At 39.7% G+C, this 23,065-nt stretch overlaps 1 protein-coding gene across 1 annotated transcript in view; it reads right to left on the reverse strand.

Moving 5' to 3' along the window:
- Nucleotides 1–23,065, reverse strand: part of ULK4 (unc-51 like kinase 4) — a 512,874-nt gene that overhangs the window by 412,975 nt on the left and 76,834 nt on the right. The window contains exons 17-19 of the mRNA XM_065885322.1: nt 20,204–20,311; nt 14,227–14,310; nt 4,244–4,405 (exon numbers count right to left, since the gene is read on the reverse strand). Coding sequence (XP_065741394.1) covers nt 4,244–4,405; nt 14,227–14,310; nt 20,204–20,311 — 354 coding nt within the window. The remainder of the gene's footprint in view (nt 1–4,243; nt 4,406–14,226; nt 14,311–20,203; nt 20,312–23,065) is intronic.

Raw genomic sequence — 23,065 nt, forward strand, 5'->3', positions numbered from 1 at the left:
TGTAGGGCGTGCTGGGGAAAATTCAACTGTCATCCCTCTAGGAATCTGTGTAAAGTGTCTTCAGGATGCGTATTTTCAGTTTCTATATCCTCAACCTTTAATGAATCTTCTTAAGGCAGGTGAAATTTTCTTAAGATTATGATGTTAGAATAACTTTGTTTTAGGATCCCCAAACAATGATCTCATACTGTATTCCCCATTCTATTATTAGCAGGACCTTTGTGGCCTATTTCCCCTTGTAGCCCAAGTAAAGAAGAACGTTTAATGTTATCAACCTCCTGCCCTCCACTCATGACGTGAGACAAGAGGCTCCATATCAACCTTTGCAGGGAAAGTCCAAACCTGCAACCAAAGACCTGGCTTCAAACTGATAGAAAGATGAACAAAACACAGTCCTGGCTTTCCAGGAGTTTACAATCTATAAGGGATTACAGTAAAATAAGCTAGCATAACTAATTTACCCCACAAAAGGTGCTAATTGCTTTAAACATTAAATTTTATCCTGAAACTCAAAGCACTTGCCAATTCTTAGCTTCTACCTAGTACTCTGTAGTATTTATCTAGTATTATCGTCCTTTAAAAAAATTTTTTAAGATGCTGAAAAGTTTTAGCAGAGCAGTAAGAAGAGGAGATGTGATTTTATGAAGTTCACCCTGTATGGAAAATGGAACTAGTGGAGCAGCAAACTGGCCGTGGGAGACCAGTTAAGGCCACTCCACTGGTCTCAGTGACAGATGGTGGTGGCCCGGATTATGGAGGCAGCAGCAGAGCTGCAGAGAGAGGCAGACAGATCTGAGCAGTATCTATGAATTAGAGTCAGAGGACAGGTCGACTGGCTGGATGTAAACAGCAAAGGGGAAGGAATTAGGGAAGATAGAGCATCAAAAATGATACCTAACCCTTTGTTTTCCTTAGTCTATCTTCCCTTACCTTCCCCTCCCAAGGGCAATACATCAGATTCTGAGGAAAGAGGTCAGAGGGGAATGGGAGCACTGAGCACAAGTGGCTCAGGACACACTCGGCAGTGACACGGGAGAAAGAGAATGACACAGAGGCAGCGGCCAGAGTGGATGGAGTCTGTTATGCTGAATAAATTAACTGATTGAACAGATCAGTAAATATACTGAGAGTAACTGAAACCAGGTTTCTGCATGAGATTAGATTTACAAACACAGAAAATGGGAAGGCTGAAAAGAATCCTAAGTATGGGATTCAAATGGGAAGTATCAATATGAATGCATGAGTTCTGTTCCAAATACCCACAATGATAGATATAAGAACAATTCTATATGCGTGTGTATTATGAGTACATATACTTTTTTCTAGCTCTGAATACTAAGAAGGCCTGAAAACAATAACACCCCATAGCAATAAGCACAGCACTCTGATCGTGGTTTCTAAATACCAAAGGTCCCTTGGAGAAATGATTGGTTCCAGGGCTGGCAGAGCAAGTACAAAAGTAGCCCAGAAACTGCACGGTGTCAGAAAGTAAGGAAGTGATCGATGATAGAAATAGGTCAATGGGGGCTTCCCTGGTGGCACAGTGGTTAAAAATCCACCTGCCAATGAAGAGAACACGGGTTCGAGCCCTGGTCCAGGAAGATCTCACATGCCGTGGAGCAACTAAGCCCGTGTGCCACAACTGCTGAGCCTGTACGCCACAACTACTGAAGTCTGTGTGCCCAGAGCCCATGCTCCACAACAAGTGAAGCCACCTCAATAAGAAGCCTGCGCACCACAATGAAGAGTAGCCCCTGCTGGCTGCAACTGGAGAAACCCCGCACACAGCAACGAAGACCCAACGCAGCAAAAATAAAATAAATAAATAAATTTATTTAAAAAAAAAAGAAATAGGTCAATGGGACACAAAAGCCAGCTTGTAAGGCTTCTAGGATGACCTGAGCATCCAAACAATAAATAATAATAGTGGTAATAGTAGTATCACATTACAATTCATTGAATAAAATAGGTATCCATGGGGCTTCCCTGGTGGTGCAGTGGTTGGGAGTCTGCCTGCCGATGCAGGGGACACGGGTTCATGCCCCAGTCCGGGAAGATCCCACATGCCGCGGAGTGGCTGGGCCCGTGAGCCATGGCCGCTGAGCCTGCGCATCCGGAGCCTGTGCTCCACGACGGGAGAGGCCACAGCAGTGAGAGGCCCGCATACCACAAAAAAAAAAAAAAAAAAAAAAAAGGTATCCATGATCATAAGGATATAAATACACACATACGTGTGGGAGAAGGGAAAGAGCTTCTTTAAAATAGAATTCCAACCAATACCAAAGGCCTGTTTTTGTACAGCTCATGAGAACAATGTACAATGGTTTTTACATTTTTAAAGTGTTAAAGAAAACAAACAAATATGGAACACAGACCATATGTGGCCATCAAAGCTCAAGATACGTATCATCTGGCCCTTTATAGAAAGTATTTGCCAATCTCTGATATAAAAGGAATGAAACAGATGGTCATCATATGGCAACGGTCACAGAGGCATATGCTACAGGTAAGGGTCCTCAATGATGTTAAGGAGGTTTAACGGGAAAACACTATATAGACCCAAGTCGAGCCTTGCCCTACAAAATACAAGCCCTGTGTCCTTTAAACCTGTAAATGACATGAAGTTCCCAGAAATACTGGGGAATTGTTTCAAACTGAAGGAGACTAAAGAAATATGAAAACAATATGTAACATATGATACTGAACATGATCCTAGAGCAGAAAAGAAGAGGCATTTTGGAGGAAATCGGAAAAATTACAGTGAAAAATTAATAAATTAGATGAACACTAAGAACAAAATATAAAAAGCCCAAGATCGAAGAGTGAAGCTTAATGTGTCAAACGAAGAAAGAGCTAGAAGGTGTGAGACTTCGGTGGGAACAAGCGGGAAAAAATCTCTGCCAAGAAAAGAAGTCATGCTGAGCATAAAAATGAAAATGATAACACAAACCCAATTAAAGCAAGGTTATTTTAATTAAAGGCCCAGGATTAAAACGAATGCCTTAAGATGTGACTCAAAGATGGCTTGAGAAAGTTCACTAGTGTTTTTAGGACAGATACCAGATAGGGTTGAAGAGAAAACAGGCCAGAAAGGAGCAAGCTTGTGGCAATAACCCTTTAAAGAAGTATGGCTGGGGTGGGGTGCGGGGGAGGGGGGGAGGAGGGATGGAGGTACCTCCTAAGAAACTCTGGATATGTTTTTATGTGTGTCTTTTTATTTTTAATGTGGTAAAGAACACCTGAACACTGATTAGAAAGATCTAGTACACAAGGAGAGGGTAAAGATTTAGGAAAGAGCAAAAATAACCATTTGAGTTGAGATTCTCAAAAAAAGAAGAGATAGAAGAATCATGGACATGTTTGTCTCTGACAGGAGAAGGGACAGTTCGTCAGCTGTAACAGGAGAGAAAGAACTGAGGCAGGATAGGTGTGGATGCAAAGAGGTCCAAAGATGTGTAAGACAGACACTGGGATAATTTTCGCTGGATGTCTCCATTTTTCTCTGGGAAGTATTTACTGAGGGGGAAGCCACTTACTGAGGAGGCAGGAGGGAAAACATGGGATTGGAGGGTTAAGGAAAGAGGATAAGGTCTGAAATTGGCACAGTGAGAAGCACAAGAATGAGGAGACTAGAGAAATACAGGGAGGGTACCAGATAACGTTGAGAGTCCAGATAAGACTGGTGATCAAAAAGAATATATAAATAAATCATATGAGAAAGGCCTGTGTCTGTTCAACCGACTATTAAATTGATACAACCAGGTTAACACATCTTCATACATAATTATCCTTTACATCAAGTCATTATAAACATGGAAGCAAAGCAGTAGACAACCAATCAAAATACAGAAACTGCAAAATCACAGATGCTTGAACATTAATATGAATTCATTTGAACCACATGATAAACCCATTTAACGTAAAGTCTGAAAGAGGGAGCTAACAGGAAAAGTCAAGGGACACTAGAAATATACCAAACCAAATCCTGCACCCTAACCACTGCCGTGGTTTTCCACTATCACCTCCAAATAGTTTTTGAAACTGTAATTCATGGTCACACAAGATCCTATAGGAATTTCCTGACAGTCCTCCTGCTTCAGGAGAAAATCAAATTACTGTTCTCACCAACTGTTACTCTGAGATTTCTACCTATCCAATGAAATTTACTCTGTATCTAGCACAGTTCTTCAAGCTTGGTATTTAAATACATGCAAATATATCCCCAAAAGATGCTCCATCTTACCGATATTGCAGTTATCCTAAGAGAATCAACGGTAGAATGTTTGAATAGGTACCATAAAACAGGCCCAGTTTCTCCTGTAATAAAGCCCTGGGCCTGAGCAGAGAAGGTAGTGCAGACATTTTCAATAATCTTTGCTGCCATGTGATTCACGACACGTTCTTCCTAGAGAGAGAGAAGGAGTAGAAAACAATGAGAAAATTAAATAGGTATTATTTAGGATGAGAAATATATACACATCATTTCTTCATAATCACTGCTTTATACATAAAGCCCTGATACCAAGAGCGCCCCTGGATGTGTTAGGTGTTTTAGGAGGTGTGCTCATTTTTTCAGGCTATTATAAGACTATTACATTTGGTTAATCACTAAACCTAGCATAACATAATTCTCCACGTATTTCAACAAAAAGGCTGAAATAATCTGGAAAATACACAATTATCACTTACAGCATAACATAAAAACCGGAAGATAATTTTAAAATCATAAGGAGTATGCAGAACAATCTTTAGAAATTACTCAGGGCTGGAAATAATTAGTGTACCAATAAGCTAAAGACCACCTAAATACAGGGCATCAAGGAAAGCCCGAAGAAAGAGACTGCACCAGTGGTGTGACCAAATTAACCCTTAGACTAAAGGCTGTTCTGGATTGTTCTAAGAATGCTTAAAAGTCTCAAAAAGGATCAAGCTGTTTCCAGGTAACTTAAATGAGTCCAAGAAAAAGCACAAAAGTACTTAAAAGGCTATAAAGAAACAGAAGTGCCCAACATAAAAATCATGACATCTGACATCCAATTAAATTCACACACACTAAAAAGTAGGAAAATATAACTCATAAAAAGAAAATTTAATTAAGGGAAATGACACAGGTGACAGAATAAGAAAAAAGTATTTAAATGGCTACTATAAATACAGTCCATACACTCAAGAAGAAAGAAAGAAGAAAGAAGCATAAGGAAAAAAACAGAAAATTTTAAATGACCTAAATCCAAGGGCTAGAGATTATAATGTCTTATATGAAAAATACACTGAAATGGATTAACATATTAGACTCTGCAGACTCAATGATTAGTGAAGATTAGTGAAGACACAACACTTAGCAAAAAAAAAAAAAAAAAAGAAGAAAGAAAAAGAAAAAAAAGAAACAACTATCCAAAATAAACACAGAAAGAAATAAGACTGGGTAAAAAAGAAAAAAGCATTGGAACATCAGTGAACTGTGGGACAACTTCAAACAACCTAATATATGTGCAATGAGAATCCCAAAAGGGGTGAGAGGGAGGCAGAAAAAATATTTGTTTGAAGAACTACTGGCTGAAATTTTTTCAAATTTATGAAAATTAATAATTCACACTCTAAGAAACTCAATGAACCTCAAGTAGAAAAAAGAAAAGTCACACCAAGGTACATCATCATCAAACTGCTAAAAACCAGTAATAAGGAGAAATCTGTAAAAGCAGCTAGAGTAAAAAGACACATTATGTAGAGATTATCTAACACATAACCTAACAAAAATAAGGATGACAGGAGACTTCTCATCAGAAACAATGCAAACCAGAAAACAGTGGAACAATCTTTAAAGTACCAAAACAAAAAGAAAAAAGATAACTGTCAACCTATAAATCTATATCCAACAATAACACCCTTCAAAAACAAAGGTAAAGGGCTTCCCTGGTGGCGCAGTGGTTGAGAGTCCGCCTGCCGATGCAGGGGACGCGGGTTCGTGCCCTGGTCCGGGAGGATCCCACGTGCCGCGGAGCAGCTGGGCCCGTGGGCCGTGGCTGCTGAGCCTGCGCGTCCGGAGCCTGTGCTCCACAACGGGAGAGGCCGCAGTGGCGAGAGGCCCGCGTACCGCAAAAAACAAACAAACAAACAAAAACAAAGGTAAGGGACTTCCCTGGTGGCACAGTGGTTAAGAATCCACCAGGGGACACGGGTTCAAGCCCTGGTCTCGGAAGATCCCACATGCCACGGAGCAACTAAGTCCATGTGCCACAACTACTGAACCTGCGCTCTAGAGTCCACGAGACACAACTACTGAAGCCAACGCGCCTAGAGCCTGTGCTCCACAACAAGAGGAGCCACCACGATGAGAAGCCCTAACACCACGATGAGAAGTCCTAGCACCACAACAAAGGGTAGCCCCCGCTGGCCGCAACTAGAGAAAGTCCATGCACAGCAACAAAGACCCAATGCAGCCAAAAGTAAAAATAAATAAATAAATATTAAAAAGTAAATTTAAGCAAGAAAGAAAAGGGACATTCTTAAAAAAAAAAACAAAGGTAAAAGTGAGGAAAATAGGGACACGTTGGTAAAAAGGTACAAATTTTCACCTGTAAGATGAATAAAGTCTAGGGATCTAATGTAAAACAATGTGACTCTAGTTGATAACACAATATAGTATAATTGAAATTTGCTAAAAGAGAAGAATTAAATGTTCTCACCCCAGCCCCAAAAAAAGATTAACGGGATAAAATATGAGACGACTGATGTGTTAGCTCAGTGGGGGAATCCTTTCACAATGTATGCATATATCAAATCATCACTTTGTACACCTCAAATATCTTACAATTTTATGTCAATCATACCTCAATAAAGCTGAAAAACAATTTAAATCCCTATCTCTGATAAAAAAGACAAAAAACAATCAGCATGAACACAGATTTATATCTATATCTATCTATCAGATTAACAAGCTTGAGCTACTATAAGAAAAAAAGCACATCACCCAACAATGGCAGAATTCACCTTTCTTTCCCCCTAAGTACGTATACATACTGAGTCATGAGAGAAGTATCCACAAATACCAAAGATTTAAAATCATACATATACCACTCCCTCTAAACACAATACCATTAAATAATAAAAAGATAAATAGAAAAAACATAAAGACAGGTATTAAATGAGAAAGAAACAAAAGAGGTGTAGAATTTGTTAAGTTTACAAAGCATGTAATGGGATAAAACAGTTAAAGGAACGTGAAAACTAACCTACAGAGAAACCGAACCAATATAAATCGTAGAACCCTGTGGAGCTTCCCCCTGAAGATTATCTGCTGCAGGCGAAGAGGAGGTATAAACCTCACCCTAGCAGTGAACATACCATACTTTGTGCCTCTTACCCCACCAAGTCTCTGGAAGCTGGTCTACTCCCTACTCAGTGAAAACTCAGGATCGCTTCTTTGTGCCATTCTCAAAGGTTTGCTTCAAGACACATTAGGTAACTCCATACTTAGTATTGCATCCTACTAATAACAGCATTCCAAATATTATGAATAGTGATATTAAAAGGAAAAACACAAGAAACCCTGCATCATTCCTATTCCACATACATGTTGCTCACTTTCACTACATAAAGGCGAGGAGAACTGTGCGTACCCGCAGAGAACCCAATGTTGATGGCACACACATTCTTTATTAGGAAGATTAAACTTAAACTGTGACAGTTACAAAAACAGAAAATACAGCTGTACATTTTCACTTTTATCCAGTATCAAGAATTTTAACTTCTCTCTCATTTTCGTTAACTAGTGTCTAAAAACACTTCAAAGATAATACATATAATGGCTAACACCTCTATACATTCTAATTCAAGCCCCATCTTTTCCTAATTAAATACAAGCAATTTACCAATAGTTTTCTTTTTTAAAAAGCACTAAAACTGAAAATTCAATTTCCTCTTAAAAGAATTTTGTTACATCAAAATTATCTAATAAGCTATTGTTCAGAAATGAATAATAAAGCCAACCATTTATGTTTTGAACCTCACATTTTAACATATGCCAGGTGTCAGTTCAGCACCCATAATTATATACAGACTCTTATGCAAGCTATAAAAAAAGAGGTGGTTGATTAGATACAAATGCATAAATTAATCTCCTCTAAACACGTGGAAACACTCTAGGTACTATTTCCAGCTTCTGTGTGCACTGTACAGTAGGTTGCTACCTACCCAGATAAAAATAACTACCTTCAAGAAAAGCCAGCTTTCTCAGCCTCCCTATTCCATGCACATACAGAACATATGCCATCTAAGTTCAATGCCAAATATTCCTGAGATCAATACAGCAATGATACCAAGGGGAGAACTGCTCTTTGCTATTGTCTACAGTAGGTCAAAGCAATGCAATGGAAAGCTGTCAAAGAGGGCCCAAGTCAGAAGCACGTGGAAGATCAACCAACACAGGTACCTTTCCTTATACAAAACATCAGCTGGGGCCCCAGGGCTTGGCCAGTATCAAACTACTCAAGAGTGGCACACCTGGGACTGAAATCCACATCCTCTGACTCCCAGCTCAAGGTCTCCGAAATGCCAGCCCCAACTCTGAAACGATGACTCAGTGTCATCACGGGTACCTTTTCCTCTATACTGCCACACTCTTTTTAAAACAGTTATACCAGATCTTCTTTTTTTTTTTGCATGTTCCACCTTAAGTCTCTCACTCTAAATACTTCCCCTCTTTCCACCTGGGCGTTTACATCTGTAACAAGATCAAAGGCATTTGACTCACATCTCTATTACCATTGTTAAAATTATAGAAATCATAACAGGTTGACCTGTTTGGAAAACAAGGTCATAATCTCTTAGGTAACCTTTTGAAAAAAAGAAAACCTACTGAAAACTATTTAAACAAACTCATGACAGCCCCAGCCCCAGTGTAAGACTATCTTCCTCTCCCTAAGTGGATCTCACAGCATGCCACAGGATAAGGTAGGTCTGTGGGCAAATAACTTTGAAAACATTGCATTCGATATGCGCCCATGGAGATTCGTAATTAAAAGCTCTGAAAAAAGTAAATAAAAGCTCTGAAAAGTACTAACTACAAACAAACGAAACTATTCAACCTTGTTTAACCCAGTGTGTCCCAAGGTATTTGACTGGAAAACCCTTAAAACACGTCTGAATCTCCCATGGCAAAGCTAGTCATCTATGCACAATGAACAAAAACAATATGTATAATTTAAAACTAAAATTGTCTTCTAAGAAGTCTACATATCAATTAAAACAAAAAAGTAAAATTTCCATTCCGCTTTTCTCGCAATGCACAGATTAAAGGGAGGAGAAAAGGGAGTACAAACCAGAATCAACGGCCCATGTCCAAAAAGGTACATTGCTAAGTTTTGAAAGTGAAAAAAGAAGTCAATTAAGTTAGGCAAAAAAAATCTCAATATGTTTAAGAACAACAGAGATAGCACAACAATGTGAATGTACTTATCTATATACTTAAAGGTTAAGATGGTAAATTTTATATTAAATATATATATATATTTTACCACAATTTAAAAATATACAAGAGAAATAGAACAGACCACATTCTTGATCTTTACAGTAATGCAACTTTGTTATTGCAACAAAAGAAAAAAGAGGCAATAAAATCCCACCCACTTGAAAAAGTTTAAACCATCTCATAAACAACCCTGGACCAAGATAAAATTTTAAGCTAGGGATTATCTATAAAATAATAATAATGGAAACACTACATGTCAAAACAATGGGATACAGCTAACACTAGGTTGAAAGTTAATAGCCTTAAATGTCTTAGTAACTACACAAGAAAGAAAAAGGGAAAAAAAAAAAGCAAATGTAGTTACAAAACAACAATAAATGGCATACTGAACCAGGGATTAAAAAAAAATTTTCTTTCCAAATAAATGAAGATACGGCAGTGTCTTAATCATTTTCGCCTTTCCTGTGTGCAGCCAGTACATAATATGTTTCATAAATGCTACCTGTAAAGAACGGGAGCTGTACATGAGAGAGTTAACTTAAGCAATGAATTAAATACATTAGCTGAATGTCATCAGGAATTCAAAGGAACTTCAATCATCTTAGTCCAGTGTTTTCTAAACCAAATGTGTCATTCTCTTTTTAGTTTTCTCACTGAGTATGCCTTCCATTTTCACTAATATCAACCAATTCTCCTCAAATTATTCATAGATATACATACTCTCAATCAACATCCCAACAGGTGAACTTGCATATAACTTTTAGAATCAACTTTTTAAGTAAAAAGGAACCAAAAAAAGCTAAGAAACTCATGAAAAAGATTAAAATGGTAAGAAAAAATGTCCCTCTATATTTTTAAATTATTAAAAATAAATACTATTAATTTAGACAGCATGGAACAGATAATAGGCCAACAGAACTAAATAAAGACAAGAGACATGCACATTGACATGACAGAGGTACACTGCAGAGCCGTGGGAAGATGGACTTTTAGTTAAGTGATGCTGGGATAACAGATTATGTTTATTTTAAAAAATAAAACTGGATCCACACATAGCACCACACACACAAAACAATTACAAATAGATTAAACTTCTAAAGGGAAAAAGGAAATATAAAACTTTTAGAAGAAATATGTAATAGACCATCTTAATGAAGTTGGAGGAGAGAAGCTTTTCTTAAGATATAAAAAACACAAATAATAAAGGAATGGATTGATAAATTTCTATTCAAATCAGGAACTTCTGCTTGTCAACAGACACTGTAAAGAAAATGAAAAGACCAAACACAAATTAGAAAGTATCTGGGATACACATAAACAACAAAAAGTTAATATCCAGAATACATTTTTTAAAAATTCCTATGGGTGGAGTACCATGACATCTGAATTTTTTTCAAACAGTTCAGAAAATAAATGAATGAATAAATAATAAATACACACATATGGAAAGATATACACACACACATATTACAACAAAGCAAAGAGGACAAAACGATAACAGTTGAACCTAGGTGACGAAAATAGAGGTGATCGTTATAGTTTTCTTTCCTTTTCTAATACTTGAAACATTTTATAACAATAGGCTGGGTGGGTGGGAGGGTGGGAATGAAAGTGTGCAGAATTCCTACAAAGCAACAGAAAAAATTAAGACAATCATTTTCAAAACAGGAAAAACTACAGAAACCAAAATAAGTAGAAAAAGATGGTCATTATCATTAGTAATCAGGAAAATGCATATTAAAACTACTTTGAGAAACAATTTAATGCCCACGAGACTGACAAAAACTTAAAGTCTGACTATATCAAATGTTCAAGAAGATGTGAGTTAATGGATACTCCTATACACTGCTGGTGTGAGTATAAACTGATACACACGTGTGTCTCTGAGGCACACATCAACAACATACTATTCAGTGGTACAAACACTTTACACAATCAGCATGTACCAATCTCAACCTAACTTTAAGCAAAAAACTTAAGTCTCAAAAGAACACAGTGCCAGTCCATTTATAGAGTTCAGCATTTAGACTCAATCAACGTAATATTTAGCAATACAATCAAAAAGGGAAACACTATAAAGAAAAACTTGGGAAAGTAAAAAGAGAAAACAATTTTAAGAAAACCTTGGGAAAGTTTATCACCAAACTCAGAATAGTGTTTACTCTTTGAAAGAAAGTACAAATTGCAATCCTAGAGGGAGACAGAAAAATTCTCTAAGCAACCGGTGACTTCCCCTTGGCGTTTTTTGTTTTTTGGTTTTTTGGGGGGTTTTTTGACTGCTTTGGGTCTTCGTTGCTGCGTGCGGGCTTTCTCTAGTTGAAGCTAGTGGGGGCTTCGTTGCAGTGCACGGACTTATTGCACTGGCTTCTCTTGTTGTGGAGCACGGGCCCCAGGCTTCAGTAGTTGCGACACGCAGGCTTCAGTAGTTGCAGCACGCAGGCTCTAGGGCACAAGGGCTTCAGTAGTTGTGGCCCACAGGCTCTAGAGTGCAGGCTCAGTAGTTGTGGCCCATGGGCTTAGTTGCCCTGCGGCATGTGGTATCTTCCTGAACCAGGGCTCGAACCCATGTCTCCTGCATTGGCAGGCGGATTCTTAACCACTGCACCACCAGGGAAGTCCCCTCTCCCTTTTTTTTAAATAGAGTAAGTGGGTCAGAGTGTGTGCTTTTAACCATACTCCTACATTTCATATACTCTTCTGTATATGAGATACATTTCACTATTAAAGAACCTACATTCAGAAATACCAGTAGGGGCTGGGAAAACAGTTTTCTACATTAAAAAACAATTTTTTTTAATCACTGAAGTGGCTTAAAATTTTTTTTCCTCAACTATGTCCTGAATACATTAGACAAATATGCTGAAGAATTGCTACAACTGAATTATTTTTGTAAGGACAGAAATCCTTTTTTAGGGGGGGATGATCACCTCTGAATTTATTTAACAGGGACAATATTAGTGTACATACTGCCAAAGCATACACTTAAATGCTTTTCAAACATATAAAATTTTCATAAATTAGAGAGTTCTGGACTTTTCTCCCTTTTTTTTTTTTTTCTTTTCTCCCTCTTAATGAAAAGTATACAAGACTTGTCATACATACCAAGACAAAAGGCAAGTGTGTATATTCATTAACTATATCATTAGCTACATCGCTATTTTACAGTTATTACTTGTTAACAATACACATGTATATCAAACACTATTCTTTTTTTTTTTTTTTTTTTTTTTTTGCGGTACGCGGGCCTCTCACCGTTGTGGCCTCTCCCGTTGCGGAGCACAGGCTCCGGACGCGCAGGCTCAGCGGCCATGGCTCACGGGCCCAGCCGCTCCGCCGCATGTGGGATCCTCCCAGACCGGGGCACGAACCCGTGTCCCCTGCATCGGCAGGCGGACTCTCAACCACTGCGCCACCAGGGAAGCCCTCAAACGCTATTCTTTACAGTATGTACTCAATGAAAACACAGGAGGGGGTGGGGAGGATATATTTAATAAAGGATACCACCTCATGGATTAGAATTGATCGTCTTTTACTAGGCATTAATCTAAGTTTTATAAATTAAAGACACAAAGTTTTTAAAATTTCTTTACACCATTTAAAAAATTTCTAGAAGACTCCTTTCTCCTTTGAGCTCCCGTATTTTATTCTTTTGCATGAATGTACTTGACAGATTCCACTTTATATTTTTATCTTAGCTCCCACAACAGGTAGGATCTGTGCATGAACAGAAATTCCACCTTCTTCATCCATGTGCCCCCAGGTGTGCCTAGCTTGAGGCCTTGAATGATAAATCCAAACATGGCTTTTGACTAGAGATAAAAATAACTTAATTCTCATGTTGTTGATAAAGTAAAGAATACTGGCTTCATTCACATCCCACAGTGACAACTGACTACACAGTTAACCCTACAGGCGGGTAAGTGTTCACACCTCCTTTCTGGATCACCAGGGGAAAACCTTGCAGAGATTCTTCTACACTTGGGACATCATTCCATTACCATGTAACGCATGAAGTAATGAACTCAAAAGAAAGATGTTTATTCTGACATGTGTTTTTTTCCATTCCTTAAGGAATGTTTTTAGCTTATGGCTCTGCCTTGGGTGAAACAATGTCAAGGTTTAAAGCAAACAGAAAAATGCCAACCTTCTAGGTCAGTTACTAAATCCTCTACACAATTACACACAGGAGCTACGTATTCAGGTTGGTTGTTTGGCCAGCTGGCTGGTTTTCAGCCATTAACAATAGCATGAGAAGGGATGTGAATAAATTGAAAAAAAAAAAAAAACACCCCACATCACATAATAATTACTACTTAATATTAAAATCAACAGATACTAGTGGCAGCTTCCCCGTTTCTGAACCACAAAATGGCAACCTGACAAGATAATCACAGGGATGTTGAGGTTCGCAGAAAATTCTCTGCATACACCATGCCTGTTAAACTGTTGTGTTGATAACTTTAAAAGAGAGGGGAGGATGAAGTATGTGTTGTTGAGAACTAGTTAGGTTGTTGATATTTGCTATCACCTCTTAAAAAGCAAGACATTTAAACAAGTGAATGAGAGTGAGTTCGTTTTTACACTGGATCCACTGTAGGTCCCTGGCTCACAGTGGCTTGTCGGCATTACTTAAATTCAGGAGCAGTACGCTGCTTGGTTGACAGGCTCCTGCACTGCTGCGGGCTACAATCCTCACACAGTGCCTGCAGGGTTATTACAATTGCAAGCGTCTACAGAGGACAACAAAGGAGGCTTACCCCTTCCCGAAGGCACCTCATTAGCACCGTGTATGCAGCCGAGGGAACAGCCCAGCATTCTCGGGGCTTCTTTTTTTTTTCTTCCTAAAATGAAGTGGAAGGAAAGGCAGTGAAGCTAATAGCACAAAAGATATTAACCCTTTCAAGAAAAAGGCTCGGTTTCATATATACAAACTACCTAAAACTTCTTAACATTCTATTGAAAGTACAGCCTGACAATTATGACCTGATGAGGGGGTCTTTTACTGCACTGTACATACAAGGTATTTCTTCTGTTTCTCATTATGTTGTATATGATGTTGATAAGATCCCCTCAGCAGTAGCTAGATGGAGAGAACTAAGAAATGACAGTATGACCTGGTCGATAGAGAAACCATTCCACTGCTACTCCTACCTAAAAGGTATGACATTATCTGTAACGACTGGAAAGCACAGAACGCACAGCTTTGAGTAATATCTCCGGATAATCCACAGGAACTAGTAAAACTCAGGATGCTACCTAGCAAGACAAAGCTCAATACAAGTCAGCAATTATGATTAGCGGGTACACTGATTTTAATGACATCAGGAAAAATTCTTTCACAGAAGAACCAAATTAGAGAGATAACCGCTAGAACACTCCTGGAACCTATCAAATGAAATCACAAACTAAACCAGGGGCCACAGAGAAAAGTGAAAAACAATAATCTTTTTATAGCAGAAGAAATTCAGCTCTGCTTAGAATGTTTCTTTAAGATTGTCCAAATGTTAGAACTGGTACCTTACTGATCCAAAAGTATTTAATACCCATGATGAGAATTGTGACCCATTAAAACTGTACCCTTTATCATGGAATTGCACATAGGGTCATAATTTAGACATTACCATCCAGAGCTGCTCCAGCCCAAAAATCGCGAATTCAGCACCCAATTCAACTTCCAAACACAACTTTCCTCCCTTCCAGCTCATTTATTCAAGAGGCCCACCACAACCTCTCCTTAACATCACTGGACTCTGCTCCCCGTCTCCCCTCCCCCACCCCTTCTCTTTCCCCCAGTCTATCCCCAACCCTCCCTGACAGCCATTTAGATTCCTGGTCTATCATTTAATCACTCTTGCCAAAGGCCTGAATGACCTCACCCTCTGGAGTGCCCTTGTCCTGGGCCTGGGGAAACTCAACCTTAGAGGGAGCCAGTGGCTTGTTTTCTCCAGGCCTGCGCTCAGACAGCTGGGCTCTTGGAAGGGTGACACCAAGAACACAGAGTCCACAAAGGACCTAGGATCAGTAAGCCCAGGGACCTTCCACGTCACTCTCCAGGCCCATCTCTCTCTCTGACCAATTCCCTCTCCTACAGGACCACAGTACTTCAATCCCGCGGCCCTGCCATCACTTCACCTACTTTTCCTCCTCCGCCGAGACCATGAAAGTGATGAGAGAGGAACTACTACCTCACCTCCACCTGCAGCAAGCTGCCGCTCATACCCAGTGGTTACAGCAGGACAGGCTCCTCCACCCCTTCCACGTGGGCTCACAAGCCCGTTCCCACCCTGCTTTCTTCAGGGTCACTAGGGTCTGGACCATCCCTTATTTCTCCTAAGTGCTCGATGCCCTATCTCCACGGGACCCCTTCCATTTCCACTAGAACAGACTCACTGTCATCTCCCATTTTCAGATGTGCCGTGAGAACTACATGTAGATGTTTTTCTTTTTTTTTGGCTGGGCCACGTGGCATGTGGGATCTTAGTTCCCCGACCAGGGATCAAACCCGTGTCCCCGGCAGTGGAAGTCCCCTGGAGGTGTATTTTTGATGTCTTTGTGGGAGAAGGTGAGCTCCACGTCCTTCTATTCCGCCAGCTTGATCTGGCCCCCTGTTGTCTCCCATTCTCACAACAGCCCCTCGCCCCTCCGCTCTTTCCCACAACCATCCTAAGCTTTACGTTCACTTCCTCAAGTGTCCTCACCTCCCCCTAAATCCTCAACACGCTGCCGTCTGACTTCTTCGGCCTCACTCACTCCACATTAAATAAATAAATACACGAAACAGCTCTTTTTGGGTTACCGGTGACTTTCGTGTCACTCAAGCCAGGGGACTCTGTGGTTCCCTTTCTTGGACATTCAGCCCTATCGACGTTCTCTTTTCTGAAATGCCCACTCCTCTCCTAAGTTTGCTCCTGCTTCACTTACTGTCCGTTAGGATCCAGAAGCCTCTCTTACCATCCTCCACTCTATTCTCCACTTATAAAGCAGAGTCATCTTTGTGGCACTTAAATCAGATGACACCCTTACCCTTCTTAAAACTTTATCGGCTTCCCCTTGCTCTCAGGATCAAGACCCAGGCATCCGACTTGGCCGAGGAGCCCTCCATGGTCACGTCCCTGCCAGTCTCTGCAGCCCTGCTTCCTGCTCATTCCCCTCCAGTCCCATTGGCCTTGGTGCAGTTCATGAGTGGAAAAAAGCACCTACTGTGTGCCAGGAACTCTTCTAAACAATAGCCACACAGCTGTGAGCAAGCTGTCTTAATGGTATTTAGTGGGGGACAAAGTCTTTTTTTCATTAAACAAAATAAACAAGTCAAGATAGTGATGAGCGCTATAAAGAAAAGCATAGCAATGGATAAACAAGGTCCTACTGTATAGCACAGGGACCTATATTCAATATCCTGTTATATACCATAATGGAAAAGAATATTAAAAAGAATATATATATAAAAAACTGAGTCACTTTGCTGTACAGCAGAAATTAAACACAACATTGTACATCAACTATACCTCAATAAAAAAACTTTTTTAATTAAAAAAAAAAAGGAAGAAAAGCACAGCAGGCTAAGGGGTTAGAGGAAGACTGTAGTCAGAGAGGCTCCATCTCACATTGCTCAGGGCCAGGAGAAGGCTCTCTGCAGGGATCCACGTGAACAGAGAGAAACTGTAAACATCTAGGGGGAAAACAATGCAAGCAAGCGGAACAGCAAATGCAAAGGTGTGGAGGCAGGATCAGGGTACGAGGGGTTTCAGGGAACTGAGGGGAGGGCAGTGCGCCTGGGAGGAGGAAACAAGTAAGAGGGTAGTGAGGGCAGAGGTCATATGGGGACTGGGGAGGCAGCTCACAAGAGCCCAGAAGGTAACTGGAGATTTAGCTGTGACAACCGGGAAGACAGGAAGCATGGGAGGGCTCTGAGGAGTGACAACGGCAGAGTCTCATGGGTTTAACAGGCTCACTCTGGCTGATGTCTGGGGAAGACTTCAATGGACACAAGAGTGAAGCAAGGAGATCATCCGGAAATGATTATGGGCTGGACAAAAAGGACAAAATATAAGAATACCTGGCCTCAATGTGATATGTATCCTTGACAAAAGTCAGGAAAAAAAATACGTAAACTATAAATGTGTTGCCTCATAATATCCTCGTCAGAATCACAGTCTGGTCTTCTGTTCTCATGCTTATAACCTTAGGGTGTTACCAGAGAATCAAAAGGACAGGACTTAGGTGTCTACATTATATACGATACGCATGTATGTACGTATGTGTGTGTGCGTATACATAGATCACTTCAGGTCAGTCTCACTATGTCAGCACTGACCTGAGATGTTAAGGTTTACCTATATGCTAAGTGACAACGCCACAAACAGCCTCATCTCATGAAATACCAGTGATTTGTGTGGGTCCAGGGACATAACTTCCTTTTCTGGTTTGCTATCATAAAATGTGGTCAAATGTCATGGCCACAGAATCATCCCTTTATTAAAACAGCCTAGCTTACATCCAATTAAAGTGAGAACGAAGGGAAATGATTCTCTAGATCTACTTTTAGAAACCAACAGAAATATGATTCTGCATTATTCCATTTATATAAGACTCTACAAAATGCAAACTAGTCTATATGACAGAAGGCAATCAGCGGTTGCCTGGGGGTGGGGAGAGGGGCAGGAGGGAGGGGTAACAAACGGTGCTGAGGACACTTTTGGAGGCGATAGATATTTTCATTATCTTGACTGTGGTGCTGGTTTCACAGATGTATACGTAGATTAGCACTGATCAGATTTTAACCTTTAAACGTGTGCAGTTTATGGTATGCCAATTATACCTCAATTAAGCTGGCGGGAAAGGTAAAATAAAAAATGGGACACATGCCCCCCCCAAAACTGGACTAGACTTCCGCCCATGATAAGATGGCAGACCACACTTCCTGTGGTCTGAGACACCTGACCTTTCTTCTAAGGAAAGCGGTTTTATTCTGTATCCTTAGAATGCCTCAGAGAGCTGACAAGAAAACAAAGAATAATCAAGCCAAAAATTAGCTGCAAGCATGAAGGGCTAAACAGAGCACTGAAGTTTGCTTTTATTCTGAGGGCCTGCAGAACTTGGTAAATTTGAGCTTTGATGTCAAGGCCTCCAGGGCCCAAGGTAAGAGTAAAATCAATATAAACTCTCCAGCCCCACCCCCGAAGAACTGCAAGGAAAACTGTCTTTCACAAAACTTAGCACACAAGAGAATGTTCCAGTGCAAGAGGAGGAGGGAGGGAGCTCTAAGTACTAACTGAGAAAGACATCCATATTAATTATTAAGGAATAGCTCCAGTGTATGTATCGCCATACACTGTTTTTAATACTGTATAACTATTAAGTGAAAAATGTTGCTCTACTTGCTATATAAAATGAGACAAAGTAAGAATCTACATTTCTAATCACTCATTTGTGCAAAACTAATGCTGTAAATATAAGAAAGTAATCGTAATGGTTATTTATTGGGGAACTACACAGATGGGGGACAAAAATAGAAAAGAGACCCTTCTCTGTATACCTTACTATACTTCCAAGTTTTCTAGTTTCATGAGTGTGTTATCTCTTCAAAATATAAAATTACCTGAGAATAAACTCAGCCAAGCTAAATGTACAAAAGCTTTATGAGTGAAATATATTGGGTTGGCCAAAAAGTTCATTTGGGTTTTTCTGTTAAGATGACGAACTTTTTGGCCAACCCAATAATTTAAATGACTTAAATGAAAAATCTTTTAATATAAATATATGAAAACACCATTTTTGTGTGCATTAAAGGACAACATATCATAAATGTGCTAATACTTTCCTCACAGATGCAGTACAATCCCGAACATGCATTAGGAGACTCAAAATCACAAAGACAGCAGTATTTCTGTATAGTCAATGCAGGGTTCAAAAGATGATTTCAGAACTGGACAATCTGATTCCAAAATTTATTCTGACATGTAAAGGGCCAGGAAGAGCCAAGACATTTATGAAAACGAAGACTAAGGAGGTGAGATTTGCGGTACAGGCTATCAATACTAAGCATGGAACTAAATGATTTTAAATACTGATGTTTTATAGTAATTAAGTTAATTGCCTTAAAATGATGATCATCCAGAAAGTCAATTTAGATACTAAGGATACTCAGGTTATATAACATTTAAGCAAGTTCTAGAAGCAAAACATAAGTACAAGGAGAGAGCTTTTGATTAACTTGTAACTCACTGGTGCTCATTAAAACACTCAGAGCATCACATGAAATGAATAACTCATAATTTATCTATATCTATTCAATATATTCCGAAATATAAGAGGTCCAATTCTGCAGTCACAAATTCTCATGCCATGTTAAGAGCTATATTTACACATAGTGTTTTAAATAATAATGGCGCTTTTACACTGGGAGAACCAACAGGACCCTCTTGCATGAAGGAGTCAAAGATGGCAGCAACCTAGGAAGTACTTTGGGGACTCTGGTCCACTGGTTTTAAAATACAGCCTGAGAATCTCCTACACTTTAAAGAAAAAGAGGCACTGGGGGAGAGGGAAGACAGACAAGGAGAGATAGAAGAAGAGTCAGAAAGACACTGAGAGCCTCTCTCCTCCAGAGGTAAAAATTTTCCTAAACTCCTTAGGTGTGCTCAAAGGGGCAAAATCAAAAAACTTTGATTTTGATATCCGCCATGATATGTCAGAACACATCAAAGAACAACAGAGTTAACCAGACAATCTTACCTGGGTGGCTATAAGATAGATCAGCTCCCCCAGGGTTGGTAAAAGGCACTGTTTTAATTTGCTGTTCCTGAAGTTTTCCCTAATTAATTCGGTTAAGAGAGTAACTGCCTGAAAAGAGAGGGAAAAAGTATATTATTTCATGTGTATCTCTTGGTTCTTTAGCCTATATGTAACAGGCAAGACACTCTACAAAATTCACCTTGCATTTTTAAGAACTGGTTTCCAAATTATTTTCAATATACGGGCCTTATTCCTGAAGGGAAAAAAACAGTAACTCTCCCAGACGAAGATACAAATACACCCAGTGAAATAAACTTACCGACTTACAGCACTTATCAGGTACCAAGCATTTTCACTATATCGCCAATCTTCTGTGAGGAAACCGTTGCTCTATCTTTAAAGCCAAAAAACCTAGGCTGAGAGAGTTGCAGCAGCTTGCCCCCATGCCATCCAGTCCACTTGGAAACCAGAATCTGAACACAGATTTTCCCATGCCAGATCCCTGGGATGCTCCAGCACACCCCAGTTTGAAAAATTCTTACACTGCATGAAACTTTTAAGTGATTCCTTCAAAATTACAAGCGGGGCAACATTATACCAACATTCCACTGTAATCCACTTCGAAATCCGGCAGCATGTTTTATCAGATCTAGTTAATTTCCTAGGACTCACGCTGAGAAAATCCCATGTGCTCCATGCCAGAATGTATACCCCAGAACACAGGCTAATCAAATGATACTGTGACCATGAAGCAGGGTATAACGGTTTCAGAATGATACATATAGAATGAGATGGGAAAAAACTGCATATAAATAGTGTGAAGCATTGCTCCGAAACAGTGCGTGCAACTGAAAACATGGTGCACAAACAAGATGATTTCTTACTGTGACAAGATATAACTTTTTAAATTGAACATATATCAAAACATTAGGTCGTACAGCTAAAACTAATACAATGTTACATGTCAATTATATCTCACTTTAAAAACCAATTAAGGCTTCCCTGTTGGAGCAGTGGTTAAGAATCCGCCTGCCAATGCAGGGGACATGGGTTCAAGCACTGGTCTGGGAAGATCCCACATGCCACGGAGCAACTAAGCCTGTGAGCCACACCTACTGAGCCCGCACACCGAGAGCCCGTGCTCCGCAACAAGAGAAGCCACGGCAATGAGAAGCCCGCGCACCGCAACGAAGAGTAGCCCTCGCTCACCACAACTAGAGAAAAAAACCCGTGCGCAGCAATGAAGACCCAAGGCAGCCAAAAATAAATAAACAAAAAATAAAATAAATTTTTTAAAAAATTAAAAAGTTTAAAAACTGAAACTGAACACTTAAAAACTTTCAGAGCAACTTGACGATGCTACAACATCCCAGCATGTAATTACTGGTCCCGTACTGTAAAACAAGAGTGTGGACAAGTTGGAGTTGCACATCAGGGAGCTGCACAATAGTCATGCATGGGAGGAACGCTTGTTGATGTGGGTTTTTCTGAACAGCTTTACTGAGTTACAACTGACCTACAATGTGCCGCATTTTTTTTGGCCATCCGTGAGGCTTGCAGGATCTTAGTTCCCCGACCAGGGATTGAACCCAGGGCCACGGCAGTGAAAGTGCCGACTCCTAACCACTGGACCGCCAGGGAATTTCCAGAGCTGCGTATATTTAAAGTGTGCAATTAGATATGTTTGACATACGCACGTCCCAGTGAAATCACCACCACAATCAAGACAGCAACACCCCCAAGTGTTTCCTCAAGTTCCCTTGGTTATCCCTCCATTTCACTACCTTTCTCTCCTCCCACTGATTTACTTTCTGTCATTAGTTGGCATTTTCTAGAGTTTACGTTAATGGAATCATATACTATACATTCTTGTCTGGCTTCTTTCACTTAGCATAATGCATTTGAGATTCTTCCATGTTGTTATGTTTACACATAGTCCATTCTTTTCACTGCTGAGTAGTATTCCCCTGTACACGGATAACACCTTGTGTAACTCCCACCACCCACTGCCTTACACACAGTGAATCCCCCATATAAAGTGGTTGAGGAGGAAAAAGGAATCATATACATCACTTTAGCCCTTGCAGGTCACTTCTACACACAGTTTTCCTTTTCTTTCAACCCGTACTGATCATCCACTAGTATTACCTTGAACCCATCTGAAATTAACAATGTTCAGCCTTTTCTTTTCACCTACAAAAACAGCAATTTGTCACCAGCATACCTATCATAAAAGAACAGATAAAGGAAGTATTCTAAAGAGAAAGGAAATTATTAAAAAAAAAAAGAACCTTGGAAAATTAGGAAGGAAGCAAAAACATGGTAGGCAAAAATACAGGTAAATACAATAGGCTTTTCGCCTCCTATTAAGTTTTCTAAGTTATGTTGGATGGTTGAAGTAAATGTTAGGAAAATGCTTGATTTGGTTCTAAATGTATTTAGAGGATATATTTAAGACAACTATATAAAAATGAGGGAGGTTAAATGTTGAAAAGGGAGATAAGTTTTCTATACTTCACTTGAATGGGTAAAATGATGACACCACTAGACTGACAAAGTTATGTATAATATAAATATAAACAATGTTGTTTTTTAAAAAATCAAAGACAAGCTAAATAAATGAAAAGATGTATTTGTGTGTGTGTGTGTGCGTGTGTGTGCGTGTGTGTGTGTGTGTGTGTGTCTGTGTATTTTATTTTCTGTACAATATGATGCTTTGACATCTTAAAAAAACCTTTCTGGCTGGGGAGAGAATGACCCTACCCTCCCAGGGCCAGCCAATTCTCAGAGGTAGCAAAGGCCCAGGAGACCATGTCTTTAATATGCAAACCCGCCAATCCAGAGCCATACCTCCTCTATCTG

This window comes from Phocoena phocoena, chromosome 10 (genome assembly GCF_963924675.1).
Source record: "Phocoena phocoena chromosome 10, mPhoPho1.1, whole genome shotgun sequence".
In the NCBI taxonomy this organism is placed as follows: Eukaryota; Metazoa; Chordata; class Mammalia; order Artiodactyla; family Phocoenidae; genus Phocoena; species Phocoena phocoena.